The sequence below is a fragment of the Pristiophorus japonicus genome, chromosome 19 (assembly GCF_044704955.1).
Source record: "Pristiophorus japonicus isolate sPriJap1 chromosome 19, sPriJap1.hap1, whole genome shotgun sequence".
In the NCBI taxonomy this organism is placed as follows: Eukaryota; Metazoa; Chordata; class Chondrichthyes; family Pristiophoridae; genus Pristiophorus; species Pristiophorus japonicus.
In genome coordinates, this window is record NC_091995.1 from 35,516,881 (window position 1) to 35,541,496 (window position 24,616).

The 24,616-nt window shown below is 48.9% G+C and overlaps 1 protein-coding gene across 5 annotated transcripts in view; it reads right to left on the reverse strand.

Moving 5' to 3' along the window:
* The window catches only part of LOC139229830 (ral guanine nucleotide dissociation stimulator-like), a 200,760-nt gene that overhangs the window by 36,114 nt on the left and 140,030 nt on the right, over positions 1-24,616 (reverse strand). For 4 of the 5 annotated variants that reach the window (XM_070861429.1, XM_070861426.1, XM_070861425.1 and 1 more), the window contains exons 4-10: positions 20,487-20,561; positions 18,346-18,536; positions 16,377-16,510; positions 11,955-12,170; positions 10,250-10,353; positions 9,586-9,670; positions 8,014-8,082 (exon numbers count right to left, since the gene is read on the reverse strand). In XM_070861429.1, the coding sequence (XP_070717530.1) occupies positions 8,014-8,082; positions 9,586-9,670; positions 10,250-10,353; positions 11,955-12,170; positions 16,377-16,510; positions 18,346-18,536; positions 20,487-20,561 (874 nt within the window). The remainder of the gene's footprint in view (positions 1-8,013; positions 8,083-9,585; positions 9,671-10,249; positions 10,354-11,954; positions 12,171-16,376; positions 16,511-18,345; positions 18,537-20,486; positions 20,562-24,616) is intronic. The other variant, XM_070861427.1, reaches the window with a different exon arrangement.

The window sequence follows — 24,616 nt, forward strand, 5'->3', positions numbered from 1 at the left end:
ATCTTGGAACTCGCTCCCGAACAGCACTGTGGGGTTACCCCGAACAGCACTGTGGGGTTACCCCGAACAGCACTGTGGGATTACCCCCGAACAGCACTGTGGGATTACCCCCGAACAGCACTGTGGGATTACCCCTAACAGCACTGTGGGATTACCCCACAGAGCACTGTGGGATTACCCCTAACAGCACTGTGGGATTACCCCCGAACAGCACTGTGGGATTACCCCCTAACAGCACTGTGGGATTACCCCCTAACAGCACTGTGGGATTACCCCCAAACAGCACTGTGGGATTACCCCCTAACAGCACTGTGGGATTACCCCTAACAGCACTGTGGGATTACCCGCTAATAGCACTGTGGGATTACCCCCTAACAGCACTGTGGGATTACCCCTAACAGCACTGTGGGATTACCCCCTAACAGCACTGTGGGATTACCCCCTAACAGCACTGTGGAATTACCCCCTAACAGCACTGTGGGATTACCCCCTAACAACACTGTGGGATTACCCCTAACAGCACTGTGGGATTACCCCCTAACAGCACTGTGGGATTACCCCCTAACAGCATTGTGGGATTACCCCCTAATAGCACTGTGGGATTATCCCCTAACAGCACTGTGGGATTACCCCCTAACAGCACTGTGGGATTACCCCTAACAACACTGTGGGATTACCCCTAACAGCACTGTGTGATTACCCCTAACAGCACTGTGGGATTACCCCTAACAGCACTGTGGGATTACCCCTAACAGCACTGTGGGATTACCCCTAACAGCACTGTGGGATTACCCCTAACAGCACTGTGGGATTACTCCCGAACAGCACTGTGGGATTACCCCTAACAGCTCTGTGGGATTACCCCCGAACAGCACTGTGGGATCACCCCCTAACAACACTGTGGGATTACCCCTAACAGCACTGTGTGATTACCCTTAACAGCACTGTGGGATTACCCCCTAACAGCACTGTGGGATTACCCCCTAACAGCACTGTGGGATTACCCCTAACAGCACTGTGGGATTACCCCCTAACAGCACTGTGGGATTACCCCTAACAGCATTGTGGGATTACCCCTAACAGCACTGTGTGATTAACCCTAACAGCACTGTGGGATTATCCCTAACAGCACTGTGGGATTACCCCCTAACAGCACTGTGGGATTACCCCTTAACAGCACTGTGGGATTACACCTAACAGCACTGTGGGATTACCCCCTAACAGCACTGTGGAATTACCCCCTAACAGCACTGTGGGATTATCCCTAACAGCACTGTGGGATTACCCCCTAACAGCACTGTGGGATTACCCCCTAACAGCACTGTGGGATTACCCCTAACAGCACTGTGGGATTACCCCCTAACAGTACTGTGAGATTACCCCCTAACAGCACTGTGGGATTACCCCCTAACAGCACTGTGGGATTACCCCTAACAGCACTGTGAGATTACCCCCTAACAGCACTGTGGGATTACCCCCTAACAGCACTGTGGGATTACCCCTAACAGCACTGTGGGATTACCCCCTAACAGCACTGTGGGATTACCCCTAACAGCACTGTGGGATTACCCCCTAACAGCACTGTGGGATTACCCCTAACAGCACTGTGGGATTACCCCCTAACAGCACTGTGGGATTACCCCCTAACAGCATTGTGGGATTACCCCTAACAGCACTGTGGGATTACCCCCTAACAGCACTGTGGGATTACCCCCTAACAGCACTGTGGGATTACCCCCTAACAGCACTGTGGGATTACCCCTAACAGCATTGTGGGATTACCCCTAACAGCACTGTGGGATTACCCCTAACAGCACTGTGGGATTACCCCCTAACAGCACTGTGGGATTACCCCTAACAGCTCTGTGTGATTAACCCTAACAGCAATGTGAGATTACCCCCTAACAGTACTGTGAGATTACCCCCTAACAGCACTGTGGGATTACCCCCTAACAGCACTGTGGGATTACCCCTAACAGCACTGTGGGATTACCCCCTAACAGCACTGTGGGATTACCCCCTAACAGCACTGTGGGATTACCCCTAACAGCACTGTGGGATTACCCCTAACAGCACTGTGAGATTACCCCCTAACAGCACTGTGGGATTACCCCTAACAGCACTGTGGGATTACCCCCTAACAGCACTGTGGGATTACCCCCTAACAGCATTGTGGGATTACCCCCTAACAGCACTGTGGGATTACCCCTAACAGCAATGTGGGATTACCCCCTAACAGCACTGTGGGATTACCCCCTAACAGCACTGTGGGATTACCCCTAACAGCATTGTGGGATTACCCCTAACAGCACTGTGGGATTACCCCTAACAGCACTGTGGGATTACCCCCTAACAGCACTGTGGGATTACCCCTAACAGCTCTGTGTGATTAACCCTAACAGCAATGTGGGATTACCCTTAACAGCACTGTGGGATTATCCCTAACAGCACTGTGGGATTACCCCCTAACAGCACTGTGGGATTACCCCCTAACAGCACTGTGGGATTACCCCTAACAGCACTGTGGGATTACCCCCTAACAGTACTGTGAGATTACCCCCTAACAGCACTGTGGGATTACCCCCTAACAGCACTGTGGGATTACCCCTAACAGCACTGTGGGATTACCCCCTAACAGCACTATGGGATTACCCCCTAACAGCACTGTGGGATTACCCCTAACAGCACTGTGGGATTACCCCCTAACAGCACTGTGGGATTACCCCTAACAGCACTGTGGGATTACCCCCTAACAGCACTGTGGGATTACCCCTAACAGCACTGTGGGATTACCCCCTAACAGCACTGTGGGATTACCCCCTAACAGCATTGTGGGATTACCCCTAACAGCACTGTGGGATTACCCCCTAACAGCACTGTGGGATTACCCCTAACAGCACTGTGGGATTACCCCTAACAGCACTGTGGGATTACCCCCTAACAGCACTGTGGGATTACCCCTAACAGCTCTGTGTGATTAACCCTAACAGCAATGTGGGATTACCCTTAACAGCACTGTGGGATTATCCCTAACAGCACTGTGGGATTACCCCTAACAGCACTGTGGGATTACCCCCTAACAGCATTGTGGGATTACCCCCTAACAGCACTGTGGGATTACCCCTTAACAGCACTGTGGGATTAGCCCTAACAGCACTGTGTGATTACCCCCTAACAGCACTGTGGGATTACCCCCTAACAGCACTGCGGCATTACCCCTAACAGCACTGTGGGATTACCCCCTAACAGCACTGTGGGATTACCCCCTAACAGCATTGTGGGATTACCCCCTAACAGCACTGTGGGATTACCCCTTAACAGCACTGTGGGATTACCCCTAACAGCACTGTGTGATTACCCCCTAACAGCACTGTGGGATTACCCCTAACAGCACTGTGGGATTACCCCCTAACAGCACTGTGGGATTACCCCTAACAGCACTGTGGGATTACCCCCTAACAGCACTGTGGGATTACCCCTAACAGCACTGTGGGATTACCCCCTAACAGCACAGTGGGATTACCCCTAACAGCACAGTGGGATTACCCCTAACAGCACTGTGTGATTACCCCCTAACAGCACAGTGAGATTACCCCTAACAGCACTGTGGGATTACCCCTAACAGCACAGTGGGATTACCCCCTAACAGCACTGTGGGATTACCCCTAACAGCACTGTGGGATTACCCCTAACAGCACTGTGGGATTACCCCTAACAGCACTGTGTGATTACCCCTAACAGCATTGTGTGAGCACCTTCACCACACAGACTGCAGCAGTTGAAGAAGGCAGCTCACCACCACCTTCACAAGGGCAATTACCTTGCCAGTGAATCCCGCATCCCCAGAATGAATAAGGAAAAACCTCCTCTGGTGACATATGCTATGGGATGGCATTCAGCTTAGCCTGGAGCGCGTTGGTTCACATGCAATGGCAGCTGGCACTTTGGATCAATCTGGGGATTGATCCGGGTGAACCAAAGTGTGGAATTCCACCGTGCAGATTGTCGCCTCCATTGAACTGAAAGCGGCCCACCCCGGGTTCTGCGCTGCCCCTCCCCCTAAGACGCCAGTGGAGCTGGGGCGAAGGGAGCAGAGGGTCACCAATGTTTGTGGTGGTGGTCTATTCAGTGGGGACAGAGCACGATATGGAGCGTACTACGTAAGGTACAGCATGGCCCCCCCCCATCCCCCGCATGTCATAGCAACATAGGAACAGGAGGAGGCCATTCGGCCCCTCGAGCCCATTCCACCATTCAATTAGATCATGGCTGAGCTCGATCTTCATTCCCTCTCCCCGCCTTGGCTCCGCAACCCTTGATACCCTTACCCAACGAAAATCAATTAATCTCAGTTTTGAAATTTTCTACCCCCCAGCCACCGCGCCTCTCCCCCCCGCCCCCACAACATCCACAGCCTTTTTGAGGAGGAGAATTTTCCAGATTTCCCCTCCGCTTTGTGTGAAGAAGTGCTTCCTGACATCGCCCCTGGACGGCCTCGCTCTAATTATTAGGTTATGCCTCCTTGCTCTGGAATCAACCATCCAATGAAATAGATTCTCTCCATTTACCCTATCAACTGCTTTCAGCTGTGTTTTTCTTTCATCCATTTGCGCGATGTGAGCATCGCTCGCAAGGCCAACATTGATTGTCCGTCCCTAATTGCCCTGGAGAAAGTGGTGGTGAGCCGCCATCTTGAATACAACTGAGTGGCTTGTGAGACCATTTCAGGGGGCAGTTGAGAGTCAAGCACATTGCTGTGGGTCTGGAGTCACATATAGGCCAGACCGGGTAAGGACGGCAGATTTCCTTCCTGAATGGACAGAACGGCAGTAATCATGGGGGATTTTAACCTACATATCGATTGGTCAAATCAAATCGCACGGGGTAACCTGGAGGAGGAATTCATAGAATGCATACGGGATTGTTTCTTAGAACAGTATGTTACAGAACCTACAAGGGGGCAAGCTATCTTAGAGCTGGTCCTGTGTAATGAGACAGGAATAATAAACGATCTCCTAGTAAAAGATCCTCTCGGAATGAGTGATCACAGTATGGTTGAATTTGTAATACAGATTGAGGGTGAGAAAGTAGTGTCTCAAACGAGCGTACTATGCTTAAACAAAGGGGACTACAGTGGGATGAGGGCAGAGTTGGCGAAAGTAGACTGGAAACACAGACTAAACGGTGGCACAATTGAGGAACAGTGGAGGACTTTTAAGGAGCTCTTTCAGAGTGCTCAACAAAAATATATTCCAATGAAAAAGAAGGACAGTAAGAGAAGGGATAACCAGCCGTGGATAACCAAGGAAATTAAGGAGAGTATCAAATTAAAAACCAATGCGTATCAGGTGGCCAAGGTTAGTGGGAAAATAGAAGATTGGGAAAATTTTAAACGACAGCAAAGAATGACTAAGAAAGCAATAAAGAAAGGATAGATTACGAAGGTAAACTTGCGCAAAACATAAAAACGGATAGTTAAAGCTTTTACAGATATATAAAACGGAAAAGAGTGACTAAAGTAGATGTTGGTCCCTTCGAAGATGAGAAGGGGGATTTAATAATGGGAAATGTGGAAATGGCTGAGACCTTAAACAATTATTTTGCTTCGGTCTTCACAGTGGAAGACACAGAAACCATGCCAGAAATTGCTGGTCACAGGAATGTGGGAAGGGAGGACCTTGAGACAATCACTATCACTAGGGGGGTAGTGCTGGACAGGCGAATGGGACTCAAGGTAGACAAGTCCCCTGGTCCTGATGAAATGCATCCCAGGGTATTAAAAGAGATGGCAGAAGTTATAGCAGATGCATTCGTTATAATCTACCAAAATTCTCTGGACTCTGGGGAGGTGCCAGCGGATTGGAAAGCAGCTAATGTAACGCCTCTGTTTAAAAAAGGGGGCAGACAAAGGTCAGGTAACTATAGGCCGGTTAGTTTAACAGCTGTAGTGGGGAAAATGCTTGAAGCTATCATTAAGGAAGCAATAGCGGGACATCTAGATAGGAATAGTGCAATCAAGCAGACGCAGCATGGATTCATGAAGGGGAAATCATGTTTAACTAATTTACTGGAATTCTTTGAGGATATAACGTGTATGGTGGATAGAGGTGTACCGATGGATGTGGTGTATTTAGATTTTCAAAAGGCATTCGATAAGGTGCCACACAAAAGGTTACTGCAGAAGATAAAGGTACGCGGGGTCAGTGGAAATGTGTTCGCATGGATAGAGAATTGGCTGGCTAACAGAAAGCAGAGAGTCGGGATAAATGGGTCCTTTTCGGGTTGGAAATCGGTGGTTAGTGGTGTGCCACAGGGATCGGTGCTGGGACCACAACTGTGTACAATATACATCGATGACCTGGAAGAGGGGACAGAGTGTAGTGTAACAAAATTTGCAGATGACACAAAGATTAGTGGGAAAGCGGGTTGTGTGGAGGTCACAGAGAGGCTGCAAAGAGATTTAGATAGGTTAAGCGAATGGGCTAAGGTTTGGCAGATGGAATACAATGTCGGAAAGTGTGAGGTCATCCACCTTGGGGAAAAAAACAAAAAAAGGGAATACTATTTGAATGGGGTGAAATTACAACATGCTGCGGTGCAGAGGGACCTGGGGGTCCTTGTGCATGAATCCCAAAAAGTTAGTTTGCAGGTGCAGCAGGAAATCAGGAAGGCGAATGGAATGTTGGCCTTCATTGCGAGAGGGATGGAGTACAAAAGCAGGGAGGTCCTTCTGCAACTGTATAGGGTATTGGTGAGGCCGCACCTGGAGTACTGCGTGCAGTTTTGGTCACCTTACTTAAGGAAGGACATACTGGCTTTGGAGTGGGTACAGAGACGATTCACTTGGTTGATTCCGGAGATGAGGGGGTTACCTTATGATGATAGATTGAGTAGACTGGGTCTTTACTCGTTGGAGTTCAGAAGGATGAGGGGTGATCTTATAGAAACATTTAAAATAATGAAAGGGATAGACAAGATAGAGGCAGAGAGGTTGTTTCCACTGGTCGGGGAGACTAGAACTAGGGGGCACAGCCTCAAAATACGGGGGAGCCAATTTAAAACCGAGTTGAGAAGGAATTTCTTCTCCAAGAGGGTTGTGAATCTGTGGAATTCTCTGCCCAAGGAAGCAGTTGAGGCTAGCTCATGGAACGTATTCAAATCACAGATAGATAGATTTTTAACTAATAATGGAATTAAGGGTTATGGGGAGCGGGCGGGTAAGTGGAGCTGAGTCCACGGCCAGATCAGCCATGATCTTGTTGAATGGCGGAGCAGGCTTGAGGGGCTAGATGGCCTACTCCTGTTCCTAATTCTTATGTTCTTATGTAGTGAATCAGATGGGTTATTATGATAATCTAGTACACCACAAAAACCTATTGTAAAAGCACCTGGAGACTCAGGGCCAGTCTGCAATAAGATATCTATTTTCTTCAACATTTGAAAGACTTGCATTTATATATCATCATAGGCGGTCCCTCTTATCGAGGATGACTTGCTTCCACGCCAAAAGGGGATGAGTTCAGAGGTGTTTCAATGAAGGACCTAATATTCCGGATCCCGAATCCTGAAGGGTGGAAGATGCCTGTGCGTGGATATTTTTAATGTGAGGTGGCCGTTGCATACCAGCCACAACACGGGCTTGACAGAGCTAGGTCTTGGTCCAGTGGCAAGGATTGACCAAGATGCACGGACCTGGTGCGCACACATATCGCAGTGTGGGCTGGCCCATGCTGTCCGACCCGGCATTCGGAGAACAAACCGAACCGTTCTCTGATCAAACATCTTGACCAAATATGTTCGAGGGCCACATATCTTCACTGGTAACCACTTCAACCATTTATGGTGATGGCTCTTCACTCTCACCTTCTAATTCAATTTCACACTTCCCTCTTACTCTACTTCTATCACGATTCTATTTCACGATCACCGGACGTCTCAAAGCGCTTTACTGCCAATGAATGTACAAGTTGTGAAGCATTACATGCAGTAAGAATAGAACGAGCATATACTTACAGGAACTTTGTGGTCTTTTGGCCTTTTTAGATGTTTCTTGTCCAGTGTTGCAAACTTTGACGTTCCTTCCTGTGAATTCAGAAAAACGAGCAGTCAGTTATCTTTTCCGATCCATGTGGCCAGTGCCTCGACTGCAAGAGCCTTGTGTCTCCTCCTTTAAGACACTCCTTAAAACCTGTCCCAATATCTCTCTATGCGGTTTGGTGTCAAATTTTGTTGCCCCTTGTGAAGCGCCTTTGGAGGGCTTTTAATGTTAAAGGCGCTATATAAAGGCAATTTGCTGTAACTTGTTATCATTGCTGTTCTGAGGTGAGGACCAGGAAGGTCTAACCCAATGGGATCAAAGCCCGAACAAGATGGGACATAAGAACATCAGAAATAGGAGCAGGAGTAGGTCATACGGCCCCTTGAGCCTGCTCCGCCATTCGATAAGATCATGGCTGATCCGATCTGGGCCTCAACTCCACTACCCCACCCGTTCCACATAACCCTTGACTCCCTACAGTAATGAGTTTCTGCTGGGAGCAGCCGGGAGGTTCCGTGGGATTCCCCCGGTGTCCTGATACGAATTGGGTCGGGAACCGGCAGATTGCCCCAGAGAGACTGGCCAAATCCTCCGTTTTTGACCCTCAATATTCCATGGGCAGTGTCCTTTGAGAAGATTGCCTGACAGGGTTGTTCCTAATTAGACTGTAGTGTCCGAGGATGTTGCCTGGACGGGAGAATTTTAGCGATGAATAGGCTGGGGCTTGTTTTCTTTAGAACAGACAAGGTTGAGGGGAGACCTTATTGAGGTGTATAGAATTATGAAGGGCCTCGATATTGTGGAAAGGGCCTATTTCCCTTAGCAGAGGGGTCAACAAGCAGGGGGCATAGATTTAAAGTAAATGGTCGGAGTATTAGAGGGGATTTGAGGGGAAATATTTTCATCCAAAGAGAGTGGTGGGGGTCTGGAACTCACTGACTGAAAGGGTGGTTGAGGCAGAAACCCTCACCACATTTAAAAAGTACTTGGATGTGCACCTGAAGTGCCGTGACCTGCAGGGCTACGGACTGAGAGCTGGGAAGTGGGATTAGGCTGGATAGCTTTCTGTCGGCCGGCACGGACACGATGGGCCGAATGGCCCCCTTCCGTGATGTAGATTTCTATGGTTCTATGGTATAGACCCCTAGCAATTGGATGCTAAAACACCACCATAATTACCCGTATTTATATATGGTTATGTTTAACAATAGACACCCCTATAGGGTTTATCATCTATCCACATATTACAAATCGAATATCGAAATTGATACGTCCTTACTATACAGTATAAATGCACACGAGGCCCATGCTTGAGAGAAGGTCAGTCTGTGACCTGTCTTTTATTTCCTAGCACTCAAGTGAAGGAAGTAGGTGGAGCTTCCTCTTTTCTATCTGAAGGTCGAGGTTAGGAGTGTCTCCCACAAGTTCACCACCTAGTGGTCAGTGTTCTCACAGTGTACAACTTAGGTCAGATTATACATGGGTTACAATGCTGGTTGAATGCATGACAGAAATCTACCATTTAAGGCTAAAATCAATGCTCCTACTTTAATCAGCAGCTCGCGGCTCTGGGAATAATTGTTCTTCTCCGAAAAGATCTCCGAGAGGTCCTCGTAACTCCGAAAGACTTCCCTGGAAAGGAAAGGAAATGCACAAAAGATCCCTTGAAAATGACTTTTCATATCATGTTGCAAACCTGTCAGATACAAAGCAGACTGATCGAATTGAGTGTGACGTCGCTAGATCGCAAGGCTTCCCTTGGGAATCCGGGCTGTACTGTATCAGTCATACACTGCAATATCACTCAATCACACTGTTCCCGGGAATCTGGGAGCTCTGCTCTAATACCGAGACTCCGATCTCCCAATCATACTATTCCCGGGAATGTCCAAGCTATACTTTAAGGCTGAGACACATGTTTTATTTATGTACTTCAAGTGCCTATTCAGAGGGTGGTGAATCTTTGGAATTCTCTATCCCAGAGGGCTGTGGAGGTTCAGCCATTTGAGTATATTCAAGACAGAAATCGATAGATTTTTGATTATTTAGGGAATTAAGGGATATGGGGAGAGTGTAGGAAAGTGGAGTTGAGCTAGAAGATCAGCCATGATCTCATTGAATGGCGGAGCAGGCTCGAGGGGCCGAACGGCCTACTCCTGCTCCTAATTCTTATGTTCATGTTACGTTCTTATCTTCCTCAACAAAATGTACCTGGGAATCTCCTCCCACGTTTTTTTCAGCCTGTGGACAGAGTTGGACTGGAGGGCAGAGATGATGGCGTAGAGTGAGGAGAAGTTCTTCAGAGCCCGGCACTCCTGGAAAGAAACACAAGTAAGAACAGGGAGTGTAATGGAGGCAGCTCCGGATGGGTTCCCGCTTCCACAATTCCGGGTTGGAGAACAGTCAGCGAGCTTTCCGTGACGGGAGCAGTATGGACGTCCCGACCTCCCGCCCATTCTGCGGACCATAATGTGGCGAGGTTACGCAAGTTCTCAAACCCTGGCCTCCAAAACGGCACAGTGCGGCACCAAACTGATCTGCGGAACGGCAGAGGTGACAAAGAGGGGCGCAGGGCACGGATTTTCTGACCCGGTGCCATCCCGCCCGGACGTGCGACCGGCATGCTCAGCGGTGTGCTGGGCCCATGGCTATTTCCGGGATTCAGGAACATTGGCATTACCGCGGGGAGCCCCAGGCAACGGGGGGTGGGGGCGGAGGGGAAACACATGCGATCAGAAGCTGCTGGGCGGGCAATCTGGTGCCGCTGCAGCGCTTAAAGGACCGCAGCGACTTGAAGGTGCACGGCAGCGAGACAGAAAGACTTGCATTTATATAGCGCCTTTCATGACCACCGGACGTCTCAAAGCGTTTACAGCCAATGAAGTACTTTTTGGAGTGCAGTCACTGTTGAAATGTGGGAAACGCGACAGCCAACTTGCGCACAGCAAGCTCCCACAAACAGCAATGTGTAATGACCCAGATAATCTGTTTTTACATTATGTTGATTGAGGGATAAATATTGGCCAGGACGCCAGGGATAACTCCCCTGCTCTTCGAATTAATGCTGTGGGGTCTTTTACATCCACCTCGGAGAGCAGACGAGACCCTCGGTTTAACGTCTCATCCGAGAATGTACTGCGTACAGTTTTGGTCTGCTTATTTGAGGAGGGATATACTTGCATTGGAGGTAGTTCAGAGAAGGTTCACGAGGCTGATTCCTGAAATGAAGGGGTTGACTTATGAAGAAAGGTTGAGCAGGTTGGGCATTTACTCATTGGAGTTTAGAATAATGAGAGGTGATCTTATTGAAACGTATAAAATTCTGAGGGGGCTCGACAAGGTAGATGCAGAGAGGATGTTTCCCCCCGTGGGGGAATCTAGAACTAGGGGGCATAGTTTCAGAATATGCGGCCGCCCATTTAAAACTGAGATGAGAAGGAATTTCTTCTCTCAGAGGGTTGTAAATCTGTGGAATTCTCTACCCCAGAGAGCTGTGGAGGCTGGGTTATTGAATATATTTAAGATGGAGAAAGACAAATTTTTGAATGATAAGGGAATCAAGGGTTATGGGGAGCGGGCAGGGAAATAGAGCTGAGTCCATGATCGGATCAGCCATGATCTTATTGAATGGCGGAGCAGGCTCGAGGGGCGGTATGGCCTACTCCTGTTCCTGTTTCGCATGTTCTTATGAAAGACGGCACCTCCGACAGTGCGGCACTCCCTCAGCACTGCACTGGGAGTGTCAGCCTAGATGAATGTGCTCAAGTCCCTGGAGTGGGACTTGAACCCAGGACCTTCTGACTCGGAGGCGAGTGTGCTGCCCACTGAGCCGCAGACGGATTGTGGGTATTCTCCACCCGCGGCACCCACGCACCTCGGCGACCCGGCTACCCACCTCGGCGACCCGGATACCCACCTCGGCGACCCGGATCCACTTCTCCAGGATGCGGGCCCGTTGTTGCGGCCGCAGCTTGGTGTTGCTCAGGCAGGAGCTGATGACGCAGTTGGTGAGCTTGTTGAACTGCCGCACAGTGGCCCAGACGGTGGGAGCCAGGTCCTCCTTCCCCTTCTTGTCCCGCTGCGACCAGATGGACCCCAGGCAGTGATACGGCACCACCTTCATGAACAGCTCCTGCAAAAAGAGACGGCAGCGGCATTGACCACTCTTCCAAAACTGGGCTGCCCGTGTCCTAACTCGCACCGAGTCCCGCTCACCCATCACCCACCCCTGCGCTCGCTGACCCACACTGGCTCCCGGTTAAGCAACGCCTCGATTTCAAAATTCTCATCCTTGTTTACAAATCCCTCCATGGCCTCGCCCCTCCCTATCTCTGTAATCTCCTCCAGTCCCACAGCCCCCCCTAAGATGTTCAGCCATGAACTCATTGAATGGCGGTGCAGGCTCGAAGGGCCGAATGGCCTACTCCTGCACCTATTGTCTATGTTTCTATGTTTCTAAGATGTCTGCGCTCCTCTAATTCTACCCTCTTGAGCATCCCTGATTATAATCGCTCAACCATCGGTGGCCGTGCCTTCAGCTGCCTGGGCCCCAAGCTCTGGAACTCCCTCCCTAAACCTCTCCGCCTCGCTACCTCTCTTTCCTCCTTTAAGACGCTCCATAAAACCTACCTCTTTGACCAAGCTTTTGGTCACCTGACCTAATTTCTCCTTGTACGGCTCGGTGTCAGACTTATTTGTTTTGTCTTATAACACTGCTGTGAAGCACCTTGGGATGTTTTACTACATTAAAGGCGCTATATAAATAATTGTTGCTGTTGTTGTTGTTGTTGTTGTTGAAAGCACTTTGTGGAATCATAAAATGGTTACAGCATGGAAGGAGGCCATTCGGCCCGTCGAGCCCGTGCCGGCTCTCTGCAAGAGCACCTCAGATTGTCTGACTCCCCCGCCCTTTCCCCCTAGCCCTGCAAATTTATTTTCTTCAGGTACTTATCCAATTCCCGTTTGAAATTGAATCTGCCTCCACCACCCTGTCAGGCAGTGCATTCCTGATCCTAACCACTCGCTGAGTAAAACAGTTTTTCCTCATGTCGACTTTGGTTCTTTTGCCAACCACCTTAAACTTGTGTCCTCTGGTTCTCGACTCCTCTGCCAATGGGAACAGTCTCTCTCTATCTACCCTGTCCAGACCCCTCATGATTTTGAACACCTCTATCCAATCTCCTCTCAACCTTCTCTGCTCCAAGGAGAACAACCCCGGCTTCTCCAGTCTATCCACGTAACTGAAGTCCCTCATTCCTGGAAATATTCTCGTTAATCTTTTCTGCGCCCTCTCAAGTGGATGTAAAACCCCGTGGTACTATTTGAAAGAGCAGGGGAGTTATCCCCAGTGTCCTAGCTATTTTTAATCCCTCAATCAACATAACAAAAACAGATTATTAGGTCATTATCACATTGCTGTTTGTGGGAGCTTGCTGTGCGCAAACTGGCTGCTGTGTTTCCCACATTACGACACTTCAAACGTACTTCATTGGCTGTAAAGCGCTTTGAGATGTTCGGTGGTCATGAAAGGCGCTATATAAATACAAGTCTGTCTCCTTCCTTGCTTCTTTTCTTTCTTATAGAATGATGCAGCACAGAAAGAGGCCATTCAGCCCATCGTGCCTGTGCATCATGTTACCAAAACACAAGATGGGCCTCCGAATGGGAGTAAGCACTCCAAGGTTTCTCTTGCATTTTTTTTAATTCTTTGGCAAAATATTTGAGAGGGTGAGGACATTTTTAAAAGATCTTTTCAGTGTTGAATGCAGTTCAGTAGACTGCCTGGTGATCACAGTGTGACCTAACTTAGACACAAATTATGCATTTACTTTACTTACAAATAAATGCTTTTATGATTTCGACCTGCAGCCGTTGGTGCTGTGTGGTATTTCCATGTATCCAAATAGCTGAGAGATGAAACGGGAATGGCATGTAAATCACAAAATGCAATGTACCACAATTGGTTTGCATATTAACATAAAAGACAGATCTGCCTTTATATCGTGCTTTTCATGTCCTCTGGACGTCCTAAAGCGCATTACAGCCAATGCACTACTAATGATGTGTAGTCATTTTTGTAATGTAGGAAACACGGCATGCTCCCATATACAGCCATCATCATAGGCAATCCCTTGAAATCGAGGAAGACTTGCTTCCACTCTAAAAGTGAGTTCTTAGGTGACTGAACAGTCCAATTACAGTCTCTGTCACAGGTGGGGCAGACAGTCATTGAAGGAAAGGGTGAGTGGGAAGTCTGGTTTGCCGCACGCTCCTTCCGCTGCCTGCGCTTGGTTTCTGCATGCTCTCGGCGATGAGACTTGAGGTGCTCAGCGCCCTCCCGGATGCTCTTCCTCCACTGAGTGTGGTCTTTGGCCAGGGATTCCCAGGTGTCGGTGGGGATGTTGCACTTTATCAAGGAGGCTTTGAGGGTGTCCTTGAAACGTTTCCTCTGCCCACCTGGGGCTTACTTGCCGTGTAGGAGTTCCGAGTAGAGCGCTTGCTTTGGGAGTCTTGTGTCAGGCATGCGAACAATGTGGCCCGCCCAACAGAGCTGGTCGAGTGTGGTCCGTGCTTCGATGCTGGGGATGTTGGCCTGGTCATGTTCGCAAACGTTGGTGCGTCTGTCCTCCCAGGGGATTTGCAGGATCTTTCGGAGACATCGTTGGTGGTATTTCTCCAGCGATTTGAGGTGTCTACTCTATATGTCAACCACAGCTCAGCAAAGTGACCCAGTAAGTAGCTCAGTCATGATCTCCTGGACCAGTGTGCGATCGCTGAAGGGCGGGGGAGTCGGAGACGGAGTTTTTGATTTGCTTCATTCAGCGATGGAGGATGGCTGCAGCACAGCCAGTGAGAAGGGAGGGGGTTGCGGTCTGGTGTTTGGGGAGGGCATCCCCTGTCGGGTACACGGCTGGTGGGGTGGTCCGTACCCCTGGGGTCTATCCGGGATGTGAAAGGTGCAATACAAATGCAAGATCTTTATCTTTAAAAACAGTCTCTTTGCACTAATCACTCTCACCAACTCCCCCCCTCGCCCCCCCGCCGCTCCACAAAGACTTGCAACATCTTTGATGCCAGTACATGGATGGTTTCTACCCTAGTATTTACTTTGCTCTCCAGATCAACATGCAGCAGCCCAAAACAACCTCCAGACAACCTTCTCACATTCCCGGGCCACGGGATCCTTCTCCTCTATAGTACATGTACCTGTGAGTGTGCTCAGAGGTTTGTGGAGCTGTTGCATTGTGAGTGGCTGAGCCAGTCACGTGATGTTCACAAGACTCAATAAAACCCCAGTCAGTTGGGTCCTGGCCATCCACCATGAGGTATGCAGTTGTGAGCCTGGTAGATGAACTGGTAATGTGTCGTGTGATTGTTAAACCATTGTTAATTAACCAACCCGTTCGTGATAGCAATGTGTTGAGTTGAACTCTTAAGCAAAGAACCATGAAGCAAATACATTAGAAAAACCAAAGGCAATTTGGCCCAACTGGTCCATGCCAACCTTTATGCTCCACTCTAGACATCTCCCACCCACTTCATCTCACCCAACCAGCATAACCCTCTATTCCTTTCTCCTTCATATGCTTATCTAGCTTCCCCTTAAATGTATCTATACTATTCGCCTCAACCACTCCCTGTGGTGGCGAGTTCCACATTCTCACCACTCTCTGGGTAAAGAAGTTTCTCCTGAATTCCCTATTGGGTTTATTAGTGACTATCTTATGTGGCTGGCCCCTAGTTCTGCTCCCAATTGAAAACTGTGATGTATGTACCTGTGAGTATGCTCAAAGGTTTGTGGAACTGTTGCTTTTATATGTTTTAAAATTTAATTGGTTTATTGTGCCGGGTTTTAGTGTCCCCTCCCTTTTAGCCAGGGGGCACTTGTATAATTTGTGCTTTTAGTGCTCCCCACCGCCAACCTCCTCCACCCCCGCAAAAAACAAAAAAAACAAGGGGGCACTTGTTTGAAAGTTTTTGGAGTGTCCCCTCCTTTAATCGGGGGGCACTCGATTTAATTGTCTTCAACCCAAAAGAGTTGTGGAGCTGTTGCATTGTTGGCGGCTTAGCCAGTCATGTGACATTCACAAGGCTCAATAAAACCCCAGTCACTTGGGTCTGGGTCATTCACGATGAGGTATGCAGTTGTGAGCCTAGTGGATGTACTGGTAATGTGTAGTTTGATTGTTAAACCTTTGTTAATTAACCAACTAATTCTTGATAGCAATGTGTTGCTGTGAATTCTTAAGCAAAGAACCCATGAAGCAAATACATTACAGTTAGCATTTGGTGTTTTTAGGTAAGATCTCCACGTGGAGAGACTGCTGGCTGTGCTCACCGCGTCGATCATGGTAAGCTGGGAGGCCGTGGTATCGGCCATGAAGGTGAGCACATCAGCTGCTTCCTGTTTGTGCTGGGACTTGCTGCCGTTCTCCTTGGTCTTGGCCGGATCCTTGGGCTTGTGGTATGGAACTGTCAATCAGAAACATCAATTGGTCACTGAGAATCACCGAGCAACACACACATCACTGGGCGTAGCGGGAGCGCCAGAATATCACTGGGAACGTGGTTACCGTGGGGACTGTGAATAACATGGTCATCGCTTGGCAACACTGGGACAAAGGAGCATAGAGATATCAGGGACAGCTGGATAGAGTAGTCAGGGACAGAGAGAGTGATAGGGACAGAGAGGGGGAGAGAGAGAGAGCGATTGAGACAGGTGGAGGCAGAGAGAGACACAAAGAGAGCGGCAGAGAGAGAGAGACAAAGAGAAAGAGATTGAGACAGAGACGGAGAGAGAGAGAGAGAGAGAGCGAGAAAGATGTGGACAATGATTTGAGATAAGCAAAGCTGGGATTGTTCTCCTTCGAGCAGAGAAGGTTAAGGGGATTTATTAGAGGTGTTCAAAATCATGAAGGATGTTGATAGACTAATTAAAAAGCTGTTTCCAGTGGCAGGTGGGTTGGGAACCACAGGAAACAAATTGAAGGTAATTACCAAAAGCAGCAGATGGTACTGACTCAGACCAGGAGAATTTTTTTCACACAGTGAGTGGTTGTGATGTGGAATACATTGCCTGAAAGGGTGGGGGAAGCAGATTCAATAGTAACTTTCAATCCTAAACTGTGATATTAAAGCCATTTTTTACAGCTCACAATTGGCCCGCATTAATTGGTTAATTTGCTTCATTCCCGATCACACTGGGAGTCCTTTTAGAATTAATTCACGGAATATGGACGTCGCTAGTAAGGCTAGGATACACAGTGCGTCAATTGTCCGAGTGGTGATGGGGATCCCACAATGCTGTTAGGGGTAATCACACAGTGCTGTTAGGGGTAATCTCACAGTGATGTTAGGGGTAATCCCACAGTGCTGTTAGGGGGTAATCCCACAGTGCTGTTAGGGGGTAATCCCACAGTGCTGTTAGGGGGTAATCCCACAGTGCTGTTAGGGGTAATCCCACAGTGCTGTTAGGGGTAATCCCACAATGCTGTTAGGGGGTAATCCCACAGTGCTGTTAGGGGGTAATCCCACAGTGCTGTTAGGGGTAATCCCACAGTGCTGTTAGGGGGTAATCCCACAGTGCTGTTAGGGGTAATCTCACAGTGCTGTTAGGGGGTAATCCCACAGTGCTGTTAGCGGTAATCTCACAGTGCTGTTAGGGGGTAATCCCACAGTGCTGTTAGGGGGTAATCCCACACTGCTGTTCGGGTAATCCCACAGTGCTGTTAGGGGTAATCCCACAGTGCTGTTAGGGGGTAATCCCACAGTGCTGTTAGGGGTAATCCCACACTGCTGTTCGGGTAATCCCACAGTGCTGTTAGGGGTAATCCCACAGTGCTGTTAGGGGGTAATCCCACAGTGCTGTTAGGGGTAATCTCACAGTGCTGTTAGGGGTAATCTCACAGTGCTGTTAGGGGGTAATCCCACTGTGCTGTTAGGGGTAATCACACAGTGCTGTTAGGGGGTAATCCCACTGTGCTGTTAGGGAGGGATTTCCAGGATTCTGACCCCATGAAGGTCCAAGAGCTGGAAAATGGGATTAGGCGGATAGCTCTTTTTCAGCCGGCACAGACACGATGGGCCGAATGGCCTCCTTCTGTGCTGGAAATCTATATTATTCTATGAAGGAACGGCGATAAGTACCCAAGTCAGAATGGTGTGCGACTCGGAGGGTAACGTGGAGCTGGTGGTGTTCCCAAGTGCCTGCTGCCCTTGACCCTCTCGGCGGCGGAGGTCAAGAGTTTGGGGATATCGAACTATATCCCTGCCAGCAAGTGGCGGAGAACAGAAAAAGCGGTGCTTACCGTTGCTTTTCCCGTTGCTGCAGGACAACCTCTCGTTCTGTGACAGGAGCCCCTCCGCCCGGCGCTCCAGCTCCGATCCCCCACACTCCTGCTTTATATAAAGCACCAGGCGCTTCAGGCAGGCGGGATCCAGTCCCTTGAAGTCTTCGGAATACTGCTCCAGCCACGTGGAAAAGACGGAGGAGGCTGCGCTGGAACACAGGCACAGGAGAGTTAGCAGGAATCTTGCAGCCCGTCAACACGCAAAACCAGACTGGAAGCCAAACCCAGAAGTATGAGGAGGACTTCTGCAACACTGCACGGCGTTAGTATAACTAACGTTGCAATACACACCGTATTTGGAGGGAAGGTTCGTGGCGATGGACATAGCGGGTTTTAAGAAAGACTTGCATTCATATTGCACCTTTCGTGACCTCGGGAAAATCCCAAAGCAATTTACAGCCAACGAAGTACTCTTGAAGCGTAGTGACTGTTACGATGTAGGAAGTGCGGCAACCAAATTGCGCACAGCAAGCTCCCAGAAACCTCAATGAAGTAAATGACCTGATCATCTGAGATTTTTTTTTAGTGATGTTGTTTGAGGGATAAAGCTTGGCCCCAGGGACACTGAGGGAGCACTCCCTTCTGCTCTCTTTCGGAATAGCCCAGTGGGATTTTGTACGCCCAGCCGACAGAGCAGACAGGGGCTTCCGTTGAACGTTCACCTGAAAGATGGCGCCTCCAACAAGTGCGGCGCTCCCACAGCACTGCACTGGGAGTGTCGGCCTGGATTTTTGTGCTCAAGTCTCTGGAGAGGGACTTTGAACCCACAACCTTCTGACTCAAGAGACGGGGGTGCTACGCACTGAGCCACAGCGGCGAAGTCCTGCATCGGCTGTGAAGCACCTTGGCAGGGCGTCCTCAGTTCGTGAAATCTCGCTAAGTAAGCGCAAGTTCTTTCTTATAATATATAAAAACAGAAATACAGGTTGGACCTCTCTGGTCCGGAAACGTCCGTGGTTCAGCTTCGGCATCGGTTTCCCGCGCTTCCTGGCTCTCATTGATCAGTGCGCCACTGCCGCTTTGCACGCATAATGTCCCAGTTTCCCGCGCTTCAGTGAGGTGGCCAGGCAAGGAAAGGGAAGGGCAGGCGGCTGACTGAGGTGCTGAAGCTGGGCCTAAGGGAGAGGAGGCTTTATTTTTAAAAAAAGCACCAAACCAGTCCGTTAATTACCAAGTGTGGTTGGGAGATTTAAGAACATAAGAACATAAGAGATAGGAGCAGGAGTCGGCTATTTGGCCCCTCGAGCCTGCTCCGCCATTCAATGAGATCATGGCTGATCTGATTATGGACTCAGCTCCACTTCCCTGCTCGCTCCCCATAACCCCTTATTCCCTTATCACTCAAAAATCTGTCTATCTCTGCCTTAAATATATTCAATGACCTAGCCTCCACAGCTCTCTGGGGCAGAGAATTCCACAGATTTACAACTCTCCGAGCGAAGAAATTCCTCCTCATCTCAGTTTTAAATGGGCAGCCCCTCATTCTGAGACGATGTCCCCTCGTTTTAGTTTCCCCCATCAGTGGAAATATCCTGTCTGCATCCACCTTGTTGAGCCCCCTAATTATCTTATATGTTTCGACAAGATCACCTCTCATTCTTCTGAACTCCAATGTGTACAGGCCCAACCTCGTCATTCATAAGTCAACCCCCTCATCTCTGGAATCAACCGAGTGAACCTTCTCCTGAACTGCCTCCAATGCAAGTACATCTTTCCTTAAATACGGAGACCTGAACTCTACACGGGGAGAGAGGGAGCGAGGCACCTGTTTCGCACCCTGAGCGGAGTATGGCAGAGACGTTCAGGAACCCGGGCGCTGTCAACAGGTGCCGGTACGCCAAGTCTCGGCGTGACCTCCCGTGGTTCGGAAAATTCTCTGTGCCAGCACCGCTCCAGTCCCGAGAGGGTGCCGGACCAGAGAGGTCCAACCTGTATATAAATTGTTTCATTGTCCTTTCACGGTCATGCATGCACCATCAGCAGGGTTCCTTCCGAGCTTCAGGAACTGGCTCGGAGGCTCGGCATGTGAGTGAATAAAGGAGAATACAGCCCACAATAAGCCAGGGAGCAAGGGAAAAAAAGCTGGAGTAAAGACTTACTGTCGGAGCCGGTCCCAATCATTTAGCGAGCAGCAGTCTGCGGTGTCCCCTATATCTCTCTTTAATTGTTCCAACCTGCATAGACACAAGCACACACAGAGACCTTTCAAACTATCCATCAGCTACTAATATTAGGCTGGGAGTAGCTCTACCAACAACACACAGGGTGGTCGGCTCAGTATTTCATCGGCTGGAAAGCGCTTTGTGAGCCGTCCGGTGCTTGTGAAAGGGAAAAACGAAGAACTCGTGCTTACTTAGTGAGATTTTGCGGCCTCTGGACCCCGCCCCATCCAAGGTGGTTCACAGCCGATGCTGGACTTTACCGCTGTGGCTCAGCGGGGAGCACTGCCATCTCCAAATCGAAGTTCGGGCCTGGACTGAAAAACCTGCTTCATCCAAACCCATCTTAAGATCCCGTGGGTTTGTGTCACAGTCCCCCAAACTTGTCAAACCAGCACCAACAAAGACCACTCCTTGCATCGGGGACGGCCATTCAGGTGGCAACTGCGCCAGCAAAAGAAAAGAAAGAACTGCATTTATATAGCGCCTTTTCATTGACCACCGGACGTCCTAAACGCTTTACAGCCATCGAAGTCCTTTTTTTGGAGTGTAGTCACTGTTGTAATGCGGGAAACGCGGCAGCCAATTTGCGCACAGCAAGCTCCCACAAACAGCAATGTGATAATGACCCAGATAATCTGTTTTTGTTTTGTTGAGTGAGGGATAAATATTGGCCAAGATACTGGGGATTACTTCCCTGCTCTTCTTCGAAATAGTGGCCATGGGATCTTTTATGTCCACCTGAGAGTTAAATTGGGCCTCAGTTTAACATCTCATCTGAAAGACAGCCCCTCCGACTCCCTCAGCACTGCACTGGGAGTGTCAGCCTAGATTTATGTGCTCAGGTTCCTGGAGTGGACCCACAGCCTTCTGACTCAGAGACGAGTGTGCTACCCACTGAGCCACAGCTGACACTGGTGGCACCTGTACCAGCAGCATAGGCTCATGGCCATTAATCCACTCAAACCCCACTGCTTGAATTGGATACAAGTGTAAAGATGGCACCTTAATGGGTTAATTAAGGTTGTGGGTTCAAGTCCCACTCCAGAGTCTTGAGCACATGAATCTAGGCTGACACACCAGTGCAGTGCTGAGGGAATGCTGCACTGTCGGAGGTACCGTCCTTCGGGTGAGACGTTAAACCTAGGCCCCCATCTGCTCTCTCAGGTGGATATAAAAGATCCCACGGCACTATTTCGAAGAAGAGCAGGGGGAGTTATCTCCGGTGTCCTGGGCCAATATTTATCCCTCAATCAACATATCAAAAAACAGATTATCTGGGTCATTATCACATTGCTGTTTGTGGGAGATGGCGTGTGCAAATTGGCTGCCGCGTTTCCCACATTACAACAGTGACTACAAGCCAAAAGTACTTAATTGGCTGTAAAACGCTTTGAGACGTCCGGTGGTCATGAAAGGTGCTATATAAATCCAAGTCTTTCTTTCTTTTACCTGCACCTAGCAGCACAGGATCCTAGGCACTGACCCACTGAAAGCCCACTGCACGGGTCAATAATTGAAATCAGGCTGGCACCCTTTTCAGGAGCAGACTGGGCACTCACCTCAAGCCTGAATTCCTGACATGTGCCCTCATTGTGCTCTCGGGTTAGGGTTAGAGTTCGGGTTAGATTTAGGGTTAGATTTAGGGTTAGAGTTAGGGTTAGGGTTAGGGTCAGGGTTAGATTTAGGGTTATATTTAGGGTTAGATTTAGGGTTAGATTTAGGGTTAGATTTAGGAGTAGGGTTAGATTTAGGGTTAGGGTTAGGGTTTAGGTTAGAGTTGGGGTTAGAGTTAGGGTTAGAGTTAGTGTTTGAGTTGGTGTTTGAGTTGGTGTTTGAGTTGGTGTTAGAGTTGGTGTTGGTGTTTGAGTTGGTGCTAGAGTTGGTGTTAGAGTTGGTGTTAGAGTTAGAGTTCGACTTAGGGTTAGACTTAGGGTTAGGGTCAGGATCAGGTTTAGTGTTAGGGTTTAGGGTCAGGGTCAAGGTTGAGGGATGGAGTTAGGCTTCGGGTTAGATTTAGAGTTAGAGTTATGGTTCGGGTTAGGGTTCGAGTTCGGGTTAGGTTTTAGGGTTAGGGTTAGGGTTAGGGTTAGGGTTAGAGTTAGAGTTAGAGTTAGAGTTATAGTTAGAGTTCGGGTTGTGATTTGGGTTAGGGTTAGGATTAGGGTTTGGGTTGAGGGATAGAGTTAGAGTTAGGATTGGAGTTAGGGTTAGGGTTTGGGTTAGCGTTAGGATTGAGGGATAGAGTTAGAGTTAGGATTGGAGTTAGGGTTAGTTTTGGAGTTAGAATTAGTGTTAGAGTTAGGGTTAGGGTTAGAGTTAGGGTTAGAGTTAGGGTTAGAGTTAGGGTTAGAGTTAGGGTTAGAGTTAGGGTTAGGGTTAGGGTTAGGGTTAGGGTTAGAGTTAGGGTTAGAGTTAGGGTTAGAGTTAGGGTTAGAGTTAGGGTTAGAGTTTGGGTTAGAGTTTGGGTTAGAGTTAGGGTTAGAGTTAGGGTTAGAGTTAGGGTTGGAGTTAGGGTTGGAGTTAGGGTTGGAGTTAGGGTTGGAGTTAGTGTTAGAATTAACGTTAGAGTTGGAGTTAGAGTTGGAGTTAGGGTTAGGGTTAAGGTTAGGGTTAGGGTTAGGGTTAGAGTTAGGGTTAGAGTTAGGGTTAGGGTTAGGGTTAGGGTTAGGGTTAGGGTTAGGGTTAGAATTAACGTTAGAGTTGGAGTTAGAGTTAGAGTTAGAGTTAGAGTTGGAGTTGGAGTTGGAGTTGGAGTTGGAGTTGGAGTTGGAGTTGGAGTTGGAGTTGGAGTTGGAGTTGGAGTTGGAGTTGGAGTTGGAGTTGGAGTTGGAGTTGGAGTTGGAGTTGGAGTTGGAGTTGGAGTTAGGGTTGGAGTTGGAGTTGGAGTTAGGGTTGGAGTTGGAGTTGGAGTTGGAGTTGGAGTTGGAGTTGGAGTTGGAGTTGGAGTTGGAGTTGGAGTTGGAGTTGGAGTTGGAGTTGGAGTTGGAGTTGGAGTTGGAGTTGGAGTTGGAGTTGGAGTTGGAGTTGGAGTTAGGGTTGGGGTTGGGGTTGGAGTTGGAGTTGGAGTTGGAGTTGGAGTTGGAGTTGGAGTTGGAGTTGGAGTTGGAGTTGGAGTTGGAGTTAGGGTTAGAGTTGGAGTTAGGGTTAGGGTTAGGGTTGGAGTTGGAGTTGGAGTTGGAGTTGGAGTTGGAGTTGGAGTTGGAGTTGGAGTTGGAGTTGGAGTTGGAGTTGGAGTTAGGGTTGGAGTTAGGGTTAGGGTTAGGGTTGGAGTTGGAGTTGGAGTTGGAGTTAGGGTTAGGGTTAGGGTTAGGGTTAGGGTTAGGGTTAGGGTTAGAATTAACGTTAGAGTTGGAGTTAGAGTTAGAGTTAGAGTTGGAGTTGGAGTTGGAGTTGGAGTTGGAGTTGGAGTTGGAGTTGGAGTTGGAGTTGGAGTTGGAGTTGGAGTTGGAGTTGGAGTTAGAGTTAGAGTTAGAGTTAGAGTTGGAGTTGGAGTTGGAGTTGGAGTTGGAGTTGGAGTTGGAGTTGGAGTTGGAGTTAGGGTTGGAGTTAGGGTTGGAGTTGGAGTTGGAGTTGGAGTTGGAGTTGGAGTTGGAGTTGGAGTTGGAGTTGGAGTTGGAGTTGGAGTTGGAGTTAGGGTTGGAGTTGGAGTTGGAGTTGGAGTTGGAGTTGGAGTTGGAGTTGGAGTTGGAGTTGGAGTTAGGGTTAGGGTTAGAATTAACGTTAGAGTTAGGGTTAGGGTTAGGGTTAGGGTTTGGGTTAGAATTAACGTTAGAGTTGGAGTTAGAGTTAGAGTTGGAGTTGGAGTTGGAGTTGGAGTTGGAGTTGGAGTTGGGGTTAGAGTTAGGGTTAGGGTTAGGGTTAGGGTTAGGGTTAGGGTTAGAGTTGGAGTTGGAGTTGGAGTTGGAGTTAGAGTTAGAGTTGGAGTTGGAGTTGGAGTTGGAGTTGGGGTTGGAGTTGGGGTTAGAGTTAGGGTTAGGGTTAGGGTTAGGGTTAGAGTTGGAGTTGGAGTTGGAGTTGGAGTTGGGGTTGGAGTTGGAGTTGGGGTTGGGGTTAGGGTTAGGGTTAGG